This window comes from Ixodes scapularis, unplaced genomic scaffold (genome assembly GCF_016920785.2).
Source record: "Ixodes scapularis isolate PalLabHiFi unplaced genomic scaffold, ASM1692078v2 ptg002869l_1__unscaffolded, whole genome shotgun sequence".
Taxonomy (NCBI): Eukaryota; Metazoa; Arthropoda; class Arachnida; order Ixodida; family Ixodidae; genus Ixodes; species Ixodes scapularis.
Window position 1 is genome coordinate 725,887 of NW_024610276.1, and position 21,853 is coordinate 747,739.

General features: G+C 46.4%; 1 protein-coding gene across 1 annotated transcript in view; it reads left to right on the top strand.

The window, feature by feature from the left end:
- LOC115326133 (sodium-coupled monocarboxylate transporter 2) overlaps positions 1-21,853 on the top strand; it is a 152,904-nt gene that overhangs the window by 98,210 nt on the left and 32,841 nt on the right. Inside the window, exons 8-11 of the mRNA XM_040215995.1 lie at positions 4,666-4,754; positions 6,388-6,497; positions 6,588-6,655; positions 8,370-8,456. Of these exons, the coding sequence (XP_040071929.1) occupies positions 4,666-4,754; positions 6,388-6,497; positions 6,588-6,655; positions 8,370-8,456 (354 nt within the window). The remainder of the gene's footprint in view (positions 1-4,665; positions 4,755-6,387; positions 6,498-6,587; positions 6,656-8,369; positions 8,457-21,853) is intronic.

Below are 21,853 nucleotides of genomic sequence, written 5' to 3' on the forward strand. Positions count from 1 at the left end.
CAGTTTCCCCTTGCGTTGTAGAATCTAAGTCAAAAACGTGCTCCAGCGGCCATGACGATGGACAGACCACGCCCCATCCAACGCACTTGGTGACACCGTGAAGAGCAGCAGCAGCACATGAGTTACGAAGAGTGTTAGCGTCGGCATCGCTGCGTTGTGCCCCGAGGCTTCCGCCGGTAGTAGGTCTTTTTGCAGGCAGCCTGAAGGCAGAAACGGACGCGTTCCTCGGTGCGCCATCAGGCGGTGGTCCTGAAGGCGGAGCCGCGGCTGAGATGAGACGGCAGTTTCCCCTTGCGTTGTAGAATCTAAGTCAAAAACGTGCTCCAGCGGCCATGACGATAGACAGACCACGCCCCATCCAACGCACTTGGTGACACCGTGAAGAGCAGCAGCAGCACATGAGTTACGAAGAGTGTTAGCGTTGGCATCGCTGCGTTGTGCCCCGAGGCTTCCGCCGGTGGTAGGTATTTTTGTAGGCGGCCTGGAGGCGGAAACGGAAGCGTTCCTTGGTGCGCCAACAGGCGGTGGTCTTGAAGGCGGAGCCGCGGCTGAGATGAGACGGTAGTTTCCCCTTGCGTTGTACAATCTAAGTCAAAAACGTGCTCCAGCGGCTATGACGATAGACAGGCCACGCCCCATCCAACGCACTTGGTGACACCGTGGAGAGCAACAGCAGCAGATGAGTTACGAAGAGTGTTAGCGTCGGCATCGCTGTGTTCTGCCCCGAGGCTTCCGCCGGTGGTAGGTCTTTTTGTAGGCAGCCTGAAGGCGGAAACGGAAGCGTTCTTTGGTGCGCCACCAGGTGGTGGTCTTGACGGTGGAGCCGCGGCTGAGATGAGGCGGCAGTTTCGCCTTGCGTTCTAGAATCTAAGTCAAAAACGTGCTCCAGCGGCCATGACGATAGACAGGCCACGCCCCATCCAACGCACTTGGTGACACCGTGGAGAGCAACAGCAGCACATGAGTTACGAAGAGTGTTAGCGTCGGCATCGCTCTGTTCTGCCCCGAGGCTTCCGCCGGTGGGAGGTTTTTTGTAGGCAGCCTGAAGGCGGAAACGGAAGCGTTCCTTGGTGCGCCATCAGGCGGTGGTCTTGACGGCGGAGCCGCGGCTGAGATGAGGCGGCAGTTTCCCCTTGCGTTGTAGAATCTAAGTCAAAAACGTGCTCCAGCGGCCATGACGATAGACAGGCCACGCCCCATCCAACGCACTTGGTGACACCGTGGAGAGCAACAGCAGCACATGAGTTACGAAGAGTGTTAGCGTCGGCATCGCTGTGTTCTGCCCCGAGGCTTCCGCCGGTGGTAGGTCTTTTTGTAGGCAGCCTGAAGGCGGGAACGGAAGCGTTCCTCGGTGCGCCATCAGGCGGTGGTCTTGACGGCGGAACCGCGGCTGAGATGAGGCGGCAGTTTCCCCTTGCGTTGTAGAATCTAAGTCAAAAACGTGCTCCAGCGGCCATGACGATAGACAGGCCACGCCCCATCCAACGCACTTGGTGACAGCGTGGAGAGCAAAAGCAGCACATGAGTTACGAAGAGTGTTAGCGTCGGCATCGCTGTGTTCTGCCCCGAGGCTTCCGCCGGTGGTAGGTCTTTTTGTAGGCAGCCTGAAGGCGGAAACGGAAGCGTTCCTTGGTGCGCCATCAGGTGGCGCACCGAGGAGCAGCAGCAGCACATGAGTTACGAAGAGTGTTAGCGTCGGCATCGCTGTGTTGTGCCCCGAGGCTTCCGCCGGTGGTAGGTCTTTTTGTAGGCAGCCTGAAGGCGGAAACGGAAGCGTTCCTCGGTGCGCCATCAGGCGGTGGTCTTGAAGGCGGAGCCGCGGCTGAGATGAGGCGGCAGTTTCCCCTTACGTTGTAGAATCTAAGTCTAAAACGTGCTCCAGCGGCCATGACGATAGACAGGCCACGCCCCATCCAACGCACTTGGTGACACAGTGAAGAGCAGCAGCAGCACATGAGTTACGAAGGGTGTTAGCGTCGGCATCGCTGTGTTGTGCCCCGAGGCTTCCGCCGGTGGTAGGTCTTTTTGTAGGCAGCCTGGAGGCGGAAACGGAAGCGTTCCTTGGTGCGCCATCAGGTGGTGGTCTTGAAGGCGGAGCCGCGGCTGAGATGAGACGGCAGTTTCCCTTTCCGTTGTAGAATCTAAGTCAAAAACGTGCTCCAGCGGCCATGACGATAGACAGGCCACGCCCCATCCAACGCACTTGGTGACACCGTGGAGAGCAACAGCAGCACATCAGTTACGAAGAGTGTTAGCGTCGGCATCGCTGTGTTCTGCCCCGAGGCTTCCGCCGGTGGTAGGTCTTTTTGTAGGCAGCCTGAAGGCGGAAACGGAAGCGTTCCTTGGTGCGCAATCAGGCGGTAATCTTGACGGCGGAGCCGCGGCTGAGATGAGACGGAAGTTTCGCCTTACGTTGTAGAATCTAAGTCAAAAACGTGCTCCAGCGGCCATGACGATAGACAGGCCACGCCCCATCCAACGCACTTGGTGACACAGTGAAGAGCAGCAGCAGCACATGAGTTACGAAGAGTGTTAGCGTCGGCATCGCTGTGTTGTGCCCCGAGGCTTCCGCCGGTGGTAGGTCTTTTTGTAGGCAGCCTGAAGGCGGAAACGGAAGCGTTCCTCGGTGCGCCATCAGGCGGTGGTCTTGAAGGCGGAGCCGCGGCTAAGATGAGACGGCAGTTTCCCTTTCCGTTGTAGAATCTAAGTCAAAAACGTGCTCCAGCGGCCATGACGATAGACAGGCCACGCCCCATCCAACGCACTTGGTGACACCGTGGAGAGCAACAGCAGCACATCAGTTACGAAGAGTGTTAGCGTCGGCATCGCTGTGTTGTGCCCCGAGGCTTCCGCCGGTGGTAGGTCTTTTTGTAGGCAGCCTGAAGGCGGAAACGGAAGCGTTCCTCGGTGCGCCATCAGGCGGTGGTCTTGAAGGCGGAGCCGCGGCTAAGATGAGACGGCAGTTTCCCTTTCCGTTGTAGAATCTAAGTCAAAAACGTGCTCCAGCGGCCATGACGATAGACAGGCCACGCCCCATCCAACGCACTTGGTGACACCGTGGAGAGCAACAGCAGCACATCAGTTACGAAGAGTGTTAGCGTCGGCATCGCTGTGTTGTGCCCCGAGGCTTCCGCCGGTGGTAGGTCTTTTTGTAGGCAGCCTGGAGGCGGAAACGGAAGCGTTCCTTGGTGCGCCATCAGGCGGTGGTCTTGAAGGCGGAGCCGCGGCTGAGATGAGACGGCAGTTTCCCCTTGCGCTGTAGAATGTAAGTCAAAAACGTGCTCCAGCGGCCATGACGATAGACAGGCCACGCCCCATCCAACGCACTTGGTGACACAGTGAAGAGCAGCAGCAGCACATGAGTTACGAAGAGTGTTAGCGTCGGCATCGCTGTGTTCTGCCCCGAGGCTTCCGCCGGTGGTAGGTCTTTTTGTAGGCACCCTGAAGGCGGAAACGGAAGCGTTCCTTGGTGCGCCATCAGGCGGTGGTCTTGACGGCGGAGCCGCGGCTGAGATGAGACGGCAGTTTCCCCTTGCGTTGTACAATCTAAGTCAAAAACGTGCTCCAGGGGCCATGACGATAGACAGGCCACGCCCCATCCAACGCACTTGGTGACACCGTGAAGAGCAGCAGCAGCACATGAGTTACGAAGACAGTTAGCGTCGGCATCGCTTTGTTGTGCCCCGAGGCTTCCGCCGGTAGTAGGTATTTTTGCAGACAGCCTGAAGGCGGAAACGGAAGCGTTCCTCGGTGCGCCATCAGGCGGTGGTCTTGAAGGCGGAGCCGCGGCTGAGATGAGACGGTAGTTTCCCCCAGCGTTGTAGAATCTAAGTCAGAAACGTGCTCCAGCGGCCATGACGATAGACAGGCCACGCCCCATCCAACGCACTTGGCGACACCGTGAAGAGCAGCAGCACATGAGTTACAGAGCGTGTTAGCGTCGGCATCGCTGTGTTCTGAACCAATGTTATACCATTAGTTCTATAAGGACAGGAGCTACCTATAGGCCAGGGATCTTGCGATTAATTGGTGCTGAGAGCTTTATGAGCGACAAAGCTCTGTGCTCCAGGTGGAGGAACTGCATAAGACCGTAATCCTTTATAATATGTTGTAAATGCCTCTGTCTATTCGACAATAACTACTCATGAAAACATCGTGCATAGCCTTTAAATATCATCAATTTATGGTTTCTGTTCAGCTCAAGAAACCCTATTTTGGTGGCGGCGAAGGTCAACAAATGGTTGGCAGGAAAACACGCGTCAATATTATGGTTTAAATTATAATAACATTGTGCGCAATACACAAATACGTTTCGTCAGCATTCTTTTCCTGAAAATGAAATCTAATGCAAGGAAGAGTTCCAAATGAACCAGGTCTTTCACACTGCGGATTAAGTCAATATTGTTTAGGCAAATCATATTTATTTTTGATTAGCGAACATAGACAGTCGTGTAAAAACAATCAACGAGAGAGAGAGGTGTGTATTTGTGGTTGCTGAGCAAAAAACTAAATCTCTCTTCAGCGTTATACACGCACGCAGTTCTTTCCTCTTTCTTTTTTTGCTGGAGTTATGTTACTGTTTAAAAACAAAAAGTAAATTATAAGAGTAGACGAACAAGCTACGAAAAATACGAAAAACAAATTTTCTCATTACGGATTTCTCAGTTGGTCCCATACTACGTGGACACAAGCCTGTCTGGTTTCCCTGGATTTTCTGGATTCTTTCTGACTGGTGTCGTCAGTGCCACTCTAAGGTATATGTCCCCATCCCTCTTGTTTTTCTGTATACATAATGCTACACTAAAGAGGGTTTTAAATCCGCATTGTTATGGCGTAATTACAATCAACGTGCACAGTACGCCCTAATAAGTGAGAAATAATTTTCGTTCACGACACTTGTATCATAAAAGTTTCGTTTACCATTTATGCCGCACTGATTGTGAAAGTCGCACATTTAAGCAGCCAGACAGCAGTGAAAGCTGCCTTGAAAAATCTGCCTGAATATTCTTTTACTGTGTTCTAGATTTTCGGATACAGTTTACAAGAAATATACATCAGTCGGGATTCATCGATACACCATAAACTCTGCCCCCGAATGCAGTCTTTATCGAGAAACGCTCTTCACAAATACCCTAGCGGATATATATTTTTCCGCAGTGCATTTAAGGAGGGAGATCGGCGAATGAAGAGTCCCGGAGTGCATCAAGATTAGAGATAAAATCTCTGTCTTCCATTCCGAGACCTCCTCTTTTATATATCTAAACGTACTAACTCATTATGCGTCATTCACCGTCTTTCCTCGTATACATTGCGGCGATTCACTTTTCGAATGGTCCGTGAGAGATCAGACGAACGGACATTGTTGTAGAGTGATGCAAGCAGGACCCGTAGACTCGAGCCAGAAGGCGTGAAACATCTTATGATTAAGCGTGAATTTTTTTAAAGCCACGGTTACACCGTTAAAAATGCGTCAGACAAAAGAGAGTCTGCAGACACTGTCTGGTGCGTGTACCATCCTCGTGTATGCAGGCCCTGTGACATGAATAAACGAATGGATGGATGTTAATGACTATACCTTTTGTAACGGGCGGTAGCTTGCGCCACCTAGACTAAGTATAAAACGACGTTAGTGACACAGTAGACTGTCTGCAGACATGTTGAAAGCAGAGATGTTTGTGAAGCCAACGTGATTCCAAAATGACTCGAGGCGTGTTTGCACATAACTTTCTCGTCGTGTCTGCAGGCTCTGTCTTTTGCACGACGCTTGAGCGGCGTAACTCCGCGCCCTAAGGGACGCCGACGTCTGAAGCAGCCGTTTCGAATAATACGGACAATCGCGCCCTATCGAACCCTTCAAAGTGCTGGGGGGACCATGAACGTCTTCGGATGTCCGTAAGGGAATACCGCACGTTGTTGACGACTTTCTTTTAAAAACTAAAACTGCAAAGAAAAAAAAAATCTACCAAGTGTGTATTATTGTGACTGTTATGCCTCTGTATCTATGTATAAGATTGGGTAATAATAGAGGCAACAAGCGTTGTCACAGTTGTCCATGACCAGCGTTGCTCGAGTCGTCATTAAGTAGGATGCAACTGTAGCGTAAAAGATATGTGTGGCGCTTGTTTTTCTTTGTGATTTTATGACTTGTTCGATTTCAGGATATCTCACTTAACGATAAAAACCTACTCAATCGCCCACTTTATTTTTGTTATAAAGAAGTATACCTTCATCGCCGCAGTGGGTTAGGCGTTGTCGGTTACCCGCAAGTTTTCTTTTAGGTAGTTTTGATTGCCGATAGAAGCGAACTATTTGCAAGACTGTTTTTTGCTTTACCAGTACCAAGGACACCACTCCTGAGGGTGCGCTTAACTGTTTCTACACTTACAGCACTGTGTCCTCTGTTATTAACTCGCTGGCTGCAACTTGCTATGTCGACATCTTGACGCCGTACATTCACATCAATGAAAGATACGCTATCATTACCACAAAAGCCTTAGGTAAGAGCACCAATCCTTCAATGTGCGAGTCGCACTACACTCACCTTAATATGCCATGTCCTTGGCAATGTACTTCAATTTTTTTTTCAGCATTTGCATTTGGCAGTTTGATGACAATTTTGGCGGTTCTTGTTCCGTACCTGGGTTCTGCAATGAGAGTAAGTTTTGGTTTCAGAGTTTGATCACTTAGCGCGTGAAAAAAAATTAAGTTGTTTTGTTTTTAGATTGGTATTAAAACAGTAAATAGATTTACATAGAGAGCCTAAGGCACCTAAAAAACGGTAAAGCTGTGTGATCATTTAATCATTGATCTTAATGGCACAAGGGCGTATTACAGTGTGGAATAAAAAGTATATAGGGTGCCCCAGGTCACAAGGCGCGATCTAAATTGGATGTAAAAATCGACGTCAGCGCGCAGCAATATAAACGTTTTGCCAAAAGGTATATTTCCAGCTCAGTTATTTCTTGTAAAATTACAAAGCGTAGTTCCCTTTCTGTATAAGATAGGGCCAAGAAACTTGCCAGGGTCAACGGCGGGCGTCGACGAAGACGACCAAGTCGAGTTGCGGAATGTGTTTGGCGCTCGTATTGATAGATGGTGCTACGTCTTTATCAAGACTGCTCGCGACCACCGTGGTTTATTAAAATGAACATAATTGCTTTGTAATGTACCTCTGGTTTAAAAATAAATGCAAACAATAAAATCAAAGCTTACAAAAAAGCGTTTGCATAACGGTGGCGTTTTTGCTGCCAACATGTTTCGTCAGCCTGTCGTCTGCTTTCTTTCGCTGGTCGGCTACACCTTAGGACCGCCGTTGACTCTTGCGAATTCTCTGGCCCTATTCTTTTTTAGAGGAGGGAAGCTACGTTTTGTAATTTTACAGATAAAAAGCCGATCTGTGAAATACACTTTTGGCGGAAAATTTGAGATAGCTACGCGCAGGCGTCGTTGTTTACGGTCCAGTTTAGATCAAGGCTCGAGACTTGGGACGCAATATTTGTGAGACAATAAAGAAAGGTGTTGTAAATAGTAAGAACTTTACACCAATCTCAGGCACTGTTAACAGCAAGGCTAGAAGGATATCTCTAATAATTCAGTATTCACGTATCAACGATCAAAACATTAAATGTCGTCCTTGCCACATCTGACAATATCATCGTCATACGGTTTTGTTCCTTGAAGGCGTGTGTTATACTAGACAGTGGGCACACAGGTCTGAAACAATTGTGCCCTTTTCAGCCACCATGGTGAAGGGATAATTGTGATGTTTCGGGGCTTGCAAGTTTCAGTGGTACTTGCACCACCTACCTTTTTTTACACAATTTTTTTATCTACTTGACGAGAACCCAACCTCGAACAAATATTGCTTTTCACTATCATCAGTTGTAATTTAGCAGTGGACTAGTTACCACTATTGCAAGTTTTTCAGAGCTCCCTTTTCTAAAGTGCGCTCTGCCTGAAAGCTGCTGCGCCAAATATTCGTTCGTCATAGTTTAGACAAGCACTCCGAGCAGGTATCAGACACAATGGAAGCGTCAGCGTGCGACGTGAACTCGGGTAAACTCGTATCAAGGACTAGTTCTGCGTCAGTAGTTGCCAATCTCTGGGATACAATTAAACGCTTCGTTCCCCCCCAAAAATATAAGTTGTCAATTTTTTTTGATGGGGCTTTAAAAATCGTCTATTTAGGATTCACAAACGTAAACCTATAAGCACAGCAAGCAACTGCCGTTTCTGGCTTCGATTCCCCGCCACTGAAAAATAGGGTTGCTGGGTTATTTCGTTTGTAATAAAGTCAGTAGTTTTTCATGTGATAGTTACCTTAAATTTTTCATGGAAATAATATTAACTTGTCTCGCATTCTCTCGCAGATTATTATGGTTATGCTCACCAGCACTTCAGGGCCATTTATCGGTCTTTTTCTCCTTGCATTGGCGTTCCCCTGGGTTAACGCTAAGGTAAGTTAACACGAACCCTTGTCAAAGTCTTTTTTACTTCGTTTACCTAAAATGCTCTCTGAAGGGGTTCGTATTTTTTGTGCGATCAATATATGCAACTAAAACCTTAGGTGTTTTTTTTTTACTGAGCAGAGATTTTTGTACATACAGCGTGAGTCAAGGAGATGTTTGGATGTATGAAGGGATCGCATACATTGGTTTCTTAACGGACCGAGCTAAGACTTTGTACAGAGAGGTCCGTAGAACCTGCTTTAAGTGTACCAAACGTCCTCTGAACATGCTTACCTGAGTATAAGATACAAATAAAAAACATGAAATTACTACTAACGCTGTTCTTCTTCTATTAAAAGACGTCTGATTGGCGCTACAAGCGACTGAGGTCGGCAGTGCTATCCGCTTCAACAGCTGGGGGCCGGCGGCGAGGGCACCAAGTACCGCATTTTGCAGTGTCAGCTTCGGGTATGACACAATCGATGTCGGTATAATGTTTCGAAGACCTACCTCATTGTTGAGGTGCCTCACCCATTGTAGGATTGTCGGAAACCTCGGAGGTCGCCGCCAAAACTCCGCCCGAAAACTTCGGTTAAGATATTTTGTCCTCTGGCACTCCTCGTACTAGGGAAACAAACTTCACTCGCTATTTGGGCACCTTAAAGATGTCTTGCAACCCAAAACAGCACAAATGAAAGTTGCAGACAAGAAAATCGACGCGGTAAGAACCAGTGACTGCAAAGAAGACGACGGCGTGTCGCCGAAAATAATAATCGATAAAACAAGGCCACAGGTATGTTTATATTTATTTCTCTTGTTCTATGTTCTTTTTTTTGTGTTTTATTGTTAATGATAAAAAAATCCCGCACTGAAAACTGGCACAGAAAAAAATCGCATCATATCTGGTTCAGAAACGTCGTCTGGTATTGCCGAGATCGAGGAAAGCGCTCGTTGTGCCGCTTGCTATCTTGCGTTGCTAACTGTTTGTTGTAGCGCCTATTAGTCGATTTCGTTAAGGGACGAAAGCCTTATGTAGGGATTTCTAGTTTTTGATTTCTAACATTTCATCCAAGTAAACTTGTTCATTGAAGTTTACATACACTTGATGCCCGTTGTTCGGTCACCTCTTTACGAAATCTTAGCTTGATACGCCCAGAGACCAATTTATGCGGTCCCCTTAAAAAGAAAGACCAGCGAAGCTGTACTCTGGTGAAAATGAAATATTGGCCGTCCGCAAGTCCGCAAGCCAAATTGGAAAGGCTGGAAAGGTGGCCGCCATCTATGAGCGACGGCGGCAACCAGAGTATTGTGTCGAACTTTTTTGGTACGGGGCACGATCCTGGGGAGCCAAGCCCTTAACAGCACAGGTGTAATAGCCAACGACCCGTTTTGACTCACGCTATAGGCAAGCGCTTTTACTGCTATCTATTGGTAATGCTAAACTAAAATGCCCAAATGTCCATCACATTTGGCACTGTGACTGCTGAAAGAGTTAAACAGACTAAATACCAGTTTCGCTGGAACCATTTCTACCGGCTTTGCAATGAAAAGAGAAAAATATGAAACCCTTCATTTACTAAAAGCATAATGTTAAAACGCAGTGTTTCTGCGAGTGTTCTTTCCATACCTTTTTATAGTTAGTGTAGAACCTTGTCAAAGCCGCGGTAGCATGAAAGGGATTTGGCCTCGCAGATCATTTGCACGCGTTCTCGCGCAAACGAAAACACGTATGAAGCCACGCGCTCGCTCCAGTAGCTTTGACAGCGTTGTATATGGTGTATAGGGTGCCTTCATGTGCGCTTTGCTTGGTGTACAGTGTACTTTGCGTGATGACATCTGGCCATTTTGTTTCGAACGCTTTTTGTTTTGTTCTGAAGCGCGTGAAAGAGCGTGTCCCTGCACGCGCTCGTGGTGCTGACTGTGCTAAAGCGACGTTTTGTTTCCTGCGATTTGTTTGTATTTTTTTCCCTGTAAGCGCGTGCTGTCGGCATCGGGTACTACAAACGATGGCATCATGCTAAACAGACGGACATTGAGGCACTCTAGAGCATTCACTGGCGGACATATCTGTGTGAGCGACTAATGAGCGCGTGCTGACGGCGAGCTTCCACAGCACTTTTGGCAACGTGCATACTGCACCATAAAGATTACCGCTCTTAGCAGCATAGTAATCTGAGCATGCGCTCTAAACTATGCCCTCAAATATGGCGCCGAGTAAATACGCTCTATCTACACTTTTCTTTGGTAAACGCTACCAGGCAGTACTCCAGTCCTTGTGATCCCAGCGAATTTCCGGTTCATAAAAAGTATAAACAAAGTCTAGCTTAGAACCGCTGCTTGAAACGTGAATTACACATTTAACCCCCAATTCTTCAGGTGAACGGCAAAGGTGCAAAGAAGCGCGAGACGTGGGAGAGAGAAAGAGAGAGAGTGAAAAGCGAACTTTATCTTCACGTCGCGAGGAGCGCGCTGTCCTCACCTGAAGAGTATTATCTTACACCGTGGTTCACAGGAGACAAACGGCAGTGCACGAGAGGACTCGTGCCATCTCGGGCTGCACTCGCTCAGAGCTCCAGCGAGGTGGTCGCACCTGCAGAAAGACTAAAGTTCCCTCGATGCAATGCGCCACCGGTGACGTAGTCAAACTGGCTGGTGAGATCGGTCTGCTGAAAAGGCTGGGGTGCATTCATGCGCGCTTTGCTCAGGGAGATAACATCTGGCCATTTTCTTCCAAACGTTTACTTTTTTTTCCTGAGGCGCGTGAGAGAGCTTGTCCCTTCACGCTCTCATGGCACGGACTGTGCTGCGGCGAAACTTTGCTTTCGACGATTTCTTTGTATTTCTTCGAGTGAGCGCGGGCTGTTGGCATCCGGTACTACAAACTGTGGCATCACTCTAAATAGAAGGACATTGAGGCACCCTAGCACAGGCTTGCTCGCACGAGTAGGCGCATGGCGGCGGCCAGTTGCCCCGCTTGCTATCGTGTATAGTTGAATTTATTATAAAAAAGAAACTTCTTTGTTTTCGCCACCCAGCCGAGCACGCGCTTCCTTACTTTTATGTCAGGTGCATGAGCATCATACCGGCGTGTGGTGGTGTATCACGACTGCGTGGTGCACGTTAATGACCAAAGGTTAGCGGTTTTACAGCACTAGCTATATTGCTCATCTACAGCTGAGAGACAAGTTGATTGTTGAGGCAGAGTAAGTTCAGGCCGTGTAAACATACAAACACCAATTTACATTAATAAGCCCAACAACATAGCAATTCATACAAAAAAGAGTTAATAAATCGCGTACCCCTTTCGCACTTGTATGAAACAAAAATTACACGTAGAGTATTTATAGAGTTTCAGTAAAGGTGAAATATAGGGGATTATTTGAATCCACTTTTAGTGCATGATTTGTTTAGTTGCATTGAGCGCATACATTAATCTTGTATAGGCCCTCATCTGTAGGAGCTATAATATCGGGCTTGAACTTGTTTCTAATTTTTGTTTTCGCACAAAGCTAGAAAAAAAAAAAACAGTTTCGTCGTTATGGCGCATCCACTAATTATATTTTAATTCATATACAATCACGTAAACTATAAATTTAAGTTTGTATTCCGATGTGGATTTCTCTTTCAGAAATGTTAAGTATCTGTGCGTTCATTGTATTTAATTTTAGCAATGCACACAGAAACAAAAAGAAGGAATAAGACATTAACGATATCACCGGATTTGTTTGCGTGCTTCAGCAAGCAAAAGAGAGGTGCAGCGATATTCAGTTGGAATGTTTTTAACGTTACGCAAGCTTAGTGGCACTAGTGGGACTCGAGAATACCCGCACGCAACGGCACTGGCCAAGAAGCTTCTTTGTTGCGTTGTAATTTCAAGGTGCAACGATATTCAATTGGAATGATTTTAACGTTACGCGAGCTTGCTGGCACTAGTGGGACTCGAGTATACTCGCACGCAACGGCACTAACCAAGAAGCTTTTTTGTTGCGTTGTAATTTCAAGGTGCAACGATATTCAATTGGAATGATTTTAACGTTACGCGAGCTTGCTGGCACTAGTGGCACTCGAGAATACCCGCACGCAACGGCACTGGCCAAGAAGCTTCTTTGTTGCGTTGTAATTTCAAGGTGCAACGATATTCAATTGGAATGTTTTTAACGTTACACGAGCTTATTGGCACTAGTGGGACTCGAGAATACTCGCACGCGACGGCACTGGCGAAGAAGCTTTTTGTTGCGTTGTAATTTCAAGGTGCAGCGATATTCAATTGGAATGTTTTTAACGTTACACGAGCTTACTGGCACTAGGGGGACTCGAGAATACTCGCACGCAACGGCACTAACCAAGAAGCTTTTTTGTTGCGTTGTAATTTCAAGGTGCAACGATATTCAATTGGAATGATTTTAACGTTACGCGAGCTTGCTGGCACTAGTGGGACTCGAGTATACTCGCACGCAACGGCACTAACCAAGAAGCTTTTTTGTTGCGTTGTAATTTCAAGGTGCAACGATATTCAATTGGAATGATTTTAACGTTACGCGAGCTTGCTGGCACTAGTGGGACTCGAGTATACTCGCACGCAACGGCACTAACCAAGAAGCTTTTTTGTTGCGTTGTAATTTCAAGGTGCAACGATATTCAATTGGAATGATTTTAACGTTACGCGAGCTTGCTGGCACTAGTGGCACTCGAGAATACTCGCACGCAACGGCACTGGCCAAGAAGCTTCTTTGTTGCGTTGTAATTTCAAGGTGCAACGATATTCAATTGGAATGTTTTTAACGTTACACGAGCTTATTGGCACTAGTGGGACTCGAGAATACTCGCACGCGACGGCACTGGCGAAGAAGCTTTTTGTTGCGTTGTAATTTCAAGGTGCAGCGATATTCAATTGGAATGTTTTTAACGTTACACGAGCTTACTGGCACTAGGGGGACTCGAGAATACTCGCACGCAACGGCACTAACCAAGAAGCTTTTTTGTTGCGTTGTAATTTCAAGGTGCAACGATATTCAATTGGAATGATTTTAACGTTACGCGAGCTTGCTGGCACTAGTGGCACTCGAGAATATTCGCACGCAACGGCACTGGCCAAGAAGCTTCTTTGTTGCGTTGTAATTTCAAGGTGCAACGATATTCAATTGGAATGTGTTTAACGTTACACGAGCTTATTGGCACTAGTGGGACTCGAGAATACTCGCATGCGACGGCACTGGCGAAGAAGCTTTTTGTTGCGTTGTAATTTCAAGGTGCAGCGATATTCAATTGGAATGTTTTTAACGTTACACGAGCTTACTGGCACTAGGGGGACTCGAGAATACTCGCACGCAACGGCACTAACCAAGAAGCTTTTTTGTTGCGTTGTAATTTCAAGGTGCAACGATATTCAATTGGAATGATTTTAACGTTACGCGAGCTTGCTGGCACTAGTGGCACTCGAGAATACTCGCACGCAACGGCACTGGCCAAGAAGCTTCTTTGTTGCGTTGTAATTTCAAGGTGCAACGATATTCAATTGGAATGATTTTAACGTTACGCGAGCTTATTGGCACTAGTGGGACTCGAGAATACTCGCACGCGACGGCACTGGCGAAGAAGCTTTTTGTTGCGTTGTAATTTCAAGGTGCAGCGATATTCAATTGGAATGTTTTTAACGTTACACGAGCTTACTGGCACTAGGGGGACTCGAGAATACTCGCACGCAACGGCACTAACCAAGAAGCTTTTTTGTTGCGTTGTAATTTCAAGGTGCAGCGATATTCAATTGGAATGTTTTTAACGTTACACGAGCTTACTGGCACTAGGGGGACTCGAGAATACTCGCACGCAACGGCACTAACCAAGAAGCTTTTTTGTTGCGTTGTAATTTCAAGGTGCAACGATATTCAATTGGAATGATTTTAACGTTACGCGAGCTTGCTGGCACTAGTGGGACTCGAGTATACTCGCACGCAACGGCACTAACCAAGAAGCTTTTTTGTTGCGTTGTAATTTCAAGGTGCAACGATATTCAATTGGAATGATTTTAACGTTACGCGAGCTTGCTGGCACTAGTGGCACTCGAGAATACTCGCACGCAACGGCACTGGCCAAGAAGCTTCTTTGTTGCGTTGTAATTTCAAGGTGCAACGATATTCAATTGGAATGTTTTTAACGTTACACGAGCTTATTGGCACTAGTGGGACTCGAGAATACTCGCACGCGACGGCACTGGCGAAGAAGCTTTTTGTTGCGTTGTAATTTCAAGGTGCAGCGATATTCAATTGGAATGTTTTTAACGTTACACGAGCTTACTGGCACTAGGGGGACTCGAGAATACTCGCACGCAACGGCACTAACCAAGAAGCTTTTTTGTTGCGTTGTAATTTCAAGGTGCAATTTTATTCAATTCGAATGATTTTAACGTTACGCGAGCTTGCTGGCACTAGTGGCACTCGAGAATATTCGCACGCAACGGCACTGGCCAAGAAGCTTCTTTGTTGCGTTGTAATTTCAAGGTGCAACGATATTCAATTGGAATGTTTTTAACGTTACACGAGCTTATTGGCACTAGTGGGACTCGAGAATACTCGCATGCGACGGCACTGGCGAAGAAGCTTTTTGTTGCGTTGTAATTTCAAGGTGCAGCGATATTCAATTGGAATGTTTTTAACGTTACACGAGCTTACTGGCACTAGGGGGACTCGAGAATACTCGCACGCAACGGCACTAACCAAGAAGCTTTTTTATTGCGTTGTAATTTCAAGGTGCAACGATATTCAATTGGAATGATTTTAACGTTACGCGAGCTTGCTGGCACTAGTGGCACTCGAGAATACTCGCACGCAACGGCACTGGCCAAGAAGCTTCTTTGTTGCGTTGTAATTTCAAGGTGCAACGATATTCAATTGGAATGTTTTTAACGTTACACGAGCTTATTGGCACTAGTGGGACTCGAGAATACTCGCAGCGACGGCACTGGCGAAGAAGCTTTTTGTTGCGTTGTAATTTCAAGGTGCAGCGATATTCAATTGGAATGTTTTTAACGTTACACGAGCTTATTGGCACTAGTGGGACTCGAGAATACTCGCACGCGACGGCACTGGCGAAGAAGCTTTTTGTTGCGTTGTAATTTCAAGGTGCAGCGATATTCAATTGGAATGTTTTTAATGTTACACGGGCTTACTGGCACTAGGGGGACTCGAGAATACTCGCACGCAACGGCACTAACCAAGAAGCTTTTTTGTTGCGTTGTAATTTCAAGGTGCAACTATATTCAATTGGAATGATTTTAACGTTACGCGAGCTTGCTGGCACTAGTGGCACTCGAGAATACTCGCACGCAACGGCACTGGCCAAGAAGCTTCTTTGTTGGGTTGTAATTTCAACGTGCAACGATATTCAATTGGAATGTTTTTAACGTTACACGAGCTTATTGGCACTAGTGGGACTCGAGAATACTCGCAGCGACGGCACTGGCGAAGAAGCTTTTTGTTGCGTTGTAATTTCAAGGTGCAGCGATATTCAATTGGAATGTTTTTAACGTTACACGAGCTTATTGGCACTAGTGGGACTCGAGAATACTCGCACGCGACGGCACTGGCGAAGAAGCTTTTTGTTGCGTTGTAATTTCAAGGTGCAGCGATATTCAATTGGAATGTTTTTAACGTTACACGAGCTTACTGGCACTAGGGGGACTCGAGAATACTCGCACGCAACGGCACTAACCAAGAAGCTTTTTTGTTGCGTTGTAATTTCAAGGTGCAACGATATTCAATTGGAATGATTTTAACGTTACGCGAGCTTGCTGGCACTAGTGGCACTCGAGAATACTCGCACGCAACGGCACTGGCCAAGAAGCTTCTTTGTTGCGTTGTAATTTCAAGGTGCAACGATATTCAATTGGAATGTTTTTAACGTTACACGAGCTTATTGGCACTAGTGGGACTCGAGAATACTCGCACGCGACGGCACTGGCGAAGAAGCTTTTTGTTGCGTTGTAATTTCAAGGTGCAGCGATATTCAATTTGAATGTTTTTAACGTTACACGAGCTTATTGGCACTAGTGGGACTCGAGAATACTCGCACGCGACGGCACTGGCGAAGAAGCTTTTTGTTGCGTTGTAATTTCAAGGTGCAACGATAATCAATTGGAATGGTTTTAACGTTACGCGAGCTTGCTGGCACTAGTGGCACTCCAGAATACTCGCACGCAACGGCACTGGCCAAGAAGCTTCTTTGTTGCGTTGTAATTTCAAGGTGCAACGATATTCAATTGGAATGTTTTTAACGTTACACGAGCTTATTGGCACTAGTGGGACTCGAGAATACTCGCACGCAACGGCACTGGCCAAGAAGCTTCTTTGTTGCGTTGTAATTTCAAGGTGCAGCGATATTCAATTGGAATGTTTTTAACGTTACACGAGCTTATTGGCACTAGTGGGACTCGAGAATACTCGCACGCGACGGCACTGGCGAAGAAGCTTTTTGTTGCGTTGTAATTTCAAGGTGCAGCGATATTCAATTGGAATGTTTTTAACGTTACACGAGCTTACTGGCACTAGGGGGACTCGAGAATACTCGCACGCGACGGCACTGGCGAAGAAGCTTTTTGTTGCGTTGTAATTTCAAGGTGCAGCGATATTCAATTGGAATGTTTTTAACGTTACACGAGCTTACTGGCACTAGGGGGACTCGAGAATACTCGCACGCAACGGCACTAACCAAGAAGCTTTTTTGTTGCGTTGTAATTTCAAGGTGCAACGATATTCAATTCGAATGATTTTAACGTTACACGAGCTTGCTGGCACTAGTGGCACTCGAGAATACTCGCACGCAACGGCACTGGCCAAGAAGCTTCTTTGTTGCGTTGTAATTTCAAGGTGCAACGATATTCAATTGGAATGTTTTAACGTTACACGAGCTTATTGGCACTAGTGGGACTCGAGAATACTCGCACGCAACGGCACTGGCCAAGAAGCTTCTTTGTTGCGTTGTAATTTCAAGGTGCAACGATATTCAATTGGAATGTTTTTAACGTTACACGAGCTTATTGGCACTAGTGGGACTCGAGAATACTCGCACGCGACGGCACTGGCGAAGAAGCTTTTTGTTGCGTTGTAATATCAAGGTGCAGCGATATTCAATTGGAATGTTTTTAACGTTACACGAGCTTACTGGCACTAGGGGGACTCGAGAATACTCGCACGCAACGGCACTAACCAAGAAGCTTTTTTGTTGCGTTGTAATTTCAAGGTGCAACGATATTCAATTGGAATGTTTTTAACGTTACACGAGCTTGCTGGCACTAGTGGCACTCGAGAATACTCGCACGCAACGGCACTGGCCAAGAAGCTTCTTTGTTGCGTTGTAATTTCAAGGTGCAACGATATTCAATTGGAATGTTTTTAACGTTACACGAGCTTATTGGCACTAGTGGGACTCGAGAATACTCGCACGCAACGGCACTGGCCAAGAAGCTTCTTTGTTGCGTTGTAATTTCAAGGTGCAACGATATTCAATTGGAATGTTTTTAACGTTACACGAGCTTATTGGCACTAGTGGGACTCGAGAATACTCGCACGCAACGGCACTGGCCAAGAAGCTTCTTTGTTGCGTTGTAATTTCAAGGTGCAACGATATTCAATTGGAATGTTTTTAACGTTACACGAGCTTATTGGCACTAGTGGGACTCGAGAATACTCGCACGCGACGGCACTGGCGAAGAAGCTTTTTGTTGCGTTGTAATTTCAAGGTGCAACGATATTCAATTGGAATGTTTTTAACGTTACACGAGCTTACTGGCACTAGGGGGACTCGAGAATACTCGCACGCAACGGCACTGGCCAAGAAGCTTCTTTGTTGCGTTGTAATTTCAAGGTGCAACGATATTCAATTGGAATGTTTTTAACGTTACACGAGCTTATTGGCACTAGTGGGACTCGAGAATACTCGCACGCAACGGCACTGGCCAAGAAGCTTCTTTGTTGCGTTGTAATTTCAAGGTGCAACGATATTCAATTGGAATGTTTTTAACGTTACACGAGCTTATTGGCACTAGTGGGACTCGAGAATACTCGCACGCAACGGCACTGGCCAAGAAGCTTCTTTGTTGCGTTGTAATTTCAAGGTGCAACGATATTCAATTGGAATGTTTTTAACGTTACACGAGCTTATTGGCACTAGTGGGACTCGAGAATACTCGCACGCAACGGCACTGGCCAAGAAGCTTCTTTGTTGCGTTGTAATTTCAAGGTGCAACGATATTCAATTGGAATGTTTTTAACGTTACACGAGCTTATTGGCACTAGTGGGACTCGAGAATCTCGCACGCGACGGCACTGGCGAAGAAGCTTTTTGTTGCGTTGTAATTTCAAGGTGCAACGATATTCAATTGGAATGTTTTTAACGTTACACGAGCTTATTGGCACTAGTGGGACTCGAGAATACTCGCACGCGACGGCACTGGCCAAGAAGCTTCTTTGTTGCGTTGTAATTTCAAGGTGCAACGATATTCAATTGGAATGTTTTTAACGTTACACGAGCTTACTGGCACTAGGGGGACTCGAGAATACTCGCACGCAACGGCACTAACCAAGAAGCTTTTTTGTTGCGTTGTAATTTCAAGGTGCAACTATATTCAATTGGAATGATTTTAACGTTACGCGAGCTTGCTGGCACTAGTGGCACTCGAGAATACTCGCACGCAACGGCACTGGCCAAGAAGCTTCTTTGTTGGGTTGTAATTTCAAGTTGCAACGATATTCAATTGGAATGTTTTTAACGTTACACGAGCTTATTGGCACTAGTGGGACTCGAGAATACTCGCAGCGACGGCACTGGCGAAGAAGCTTTTTGTTGCGTTGTAATTTCAAGGTGCAGCGATATTCAATTGGAATGTTTTTAACGTTACACGAGCTTATTGGCACTAGTGGGACTCGAGAATACTCGCACGCGACGGCACTGGCGAAGAAGCTTTTTGTTGCGTTGTAATTTCAAGGTGCAGCGATATTCAATTGGAATGTTTTTAATGTTACACGGGCTTACTGGCACTAGGGGGACTCGAGAATACTCGCACGCAACGGCACTAACCAAGAAGCTTTTTTGTTGCGTTGTAATTTCAAGGTGCAACTATATTCAATTGGAATGATTTTAACGTTACGCGAGCTTGCTGGCACTAGTGGCACTCGAGAATACTCGCACGCAACGGCACTGGCCAAGAAGCTTCTTTGTTGGGTTGTAATTTCAAGGTGCAACGATATTCAATTGGAATGTTTTTAACGTTACACGAGCTTATTGGCACTAGTGGGACTCGAGAATACTCGCAGCGACGGCACTGGCGAAGAAGCTTTTTGTTGCGTTGTAATTTCAAGGTGCAGCGATATTCAATTGGAATGTTTTTAACGTTACACGAGCTTATTGGCACTAGTGGGACTCGAGAATACTCGCACGCGACGGCACTGGCGAAGAAGCTTTTTGTTGCGTTGTAATTTCAAGGTGCAGCGATATTCAATTGGAATGTTTTTAACGTTACACGAGCTTACTGGCACTAGGGGGACTCGAGAATACTCGCACGCAACGGCACTAACCAAGAAGCTTTTTTGTTGCGTTGTAATTTCAAGGTGCAACGATATTCATTTGGAATGATTTTAACGTTACGCGAGCTTGCTGGCACTAGTGGCACTCGAGAATACTCGCACGCAACGGCACTGGCCAAGAAGCTTCTTTGTTGCGTTGTAATTTCAAGGTGCAACGATATTCAATTGGAATGTTTTTAACGTTACACGAGCTTATTGGCACTAGTGGGACTCGAGAATACTCGCACGCGACGGCACTGGCGAAGAAGCTTTTTGTTGCGTTGTAATTTCAAGGTGCAGCGATATTCAATTTGAATGTTTTTAACGTTACACGAGCTTATTGGCACTAGTGGGACTCGAGAATACTCGCACGCGACGGCACTGGCGAAGAAGCTTTTTGTTGCGTTGTAATTTCAAGGTGCAACGATAATCAATTGGAATGGTTTTAACGTTACGCGAGCTTGCTGGCACTAGTGGCACTCCAGAATACTCGCACGCAACGGCACTGGCCAAGAAGCTTCTTTGTTGCGTTGTAATTTCAAGGTGCAACGATATTCAATTGGAATGTTTTTAACGTTACACGAGCTTATTGGCACTAGTGGGACTCGAGAATACTCGCACGCAACGGCACTGGCCAAGAAGCTTCTTTGTTGCGTTGTAATTTCAAGGTGCAACGATATTCAATTGGAATGTTTTTAACGTTACACGAGCTTATTGGCACTAGTGGGACTCGAGAATACTCGCACGCGACGGCACTGGCGAAGAAGCTTTTTGTTGCGTTGTAATTTCAAGGTGCAGCGATATTCAATTGGAATGTTTTTAACGTTACACGAGCTTACTGGCACTAGGGGGACTCGAGAATACTCGCACGCAACGGCACTAACCAAAAAGCTTTTTTGTTGCGTTGTAATTTCAAGGTGCAACGATATTCAATTGGAATGATTTTAACGTTACGCGAGCTTGCTGGCACTAGTGGCACTCGAGAATACTCGCACGCAACGGCACTGGCCAAGAAGCTTCTTTGTTGCGTTGTAATTTCAAGGTGCAACGATATTCAATTGGAATGTTTTTAACGTTACACGAGCTTATTGGCACTAGTGGGACTCGAGAATACTCGCACGCGACGGCACTGGCGAAGAAGCTTTTTGTTGCGTTGTAATTTCAAGGTGCAGCGATATTCAATTGGAATGTTTTTAACGTTACACGAGCTTACTGGCACTAGGGGGACTCGAGAATACTCGCACGCAACGGCACTAACCAAGAAGCTTTTTTGTTGCGTTGTAATTTCAAGGTGCAACGATATTCAATTGGAATGATTTTAACGTTACGCGAGCTTGCTGGCACTAGTGGCACTCGAGAATACTCGCACGCAACGGCACTGGCCAAGAAACGTTTTGTTGCGTCGTAATTTCAAGGTGCAGCGATATTCAATCCGCATGTTTTTAACGTTACACGAGCTTACTGGCACTAGTGGGACTCCAGAATACTGGCACGCAACGGCACTGGCAAAGAAACTTCTTTGTTGCGTGTTAATTTCAAGGTGCAACGATATTCAATTGGAATGTTTTTAACGTTAAACAAGCTTACTGGCACTAGTGGGACTCGGGAATACTCGCACGCACGGCACTGGCCAAGAAGTTTCTTTGTTGCGTGTTAATTTTAAGGTTCAAAGATAATCAATTGGAATGCTTTTAATGTTACACGACCTTACTGGTACTAGTGGGACTCGAGAATACTCACACGCAGCGGTACTGGCCAAGAAGCTTTGCTGCGTGTTAATTTTAAGGTGCAACGATATTCAATTGGAATTTTTTTAACGTTACACAAGCTTACTGGCACTAGTGGGACTCA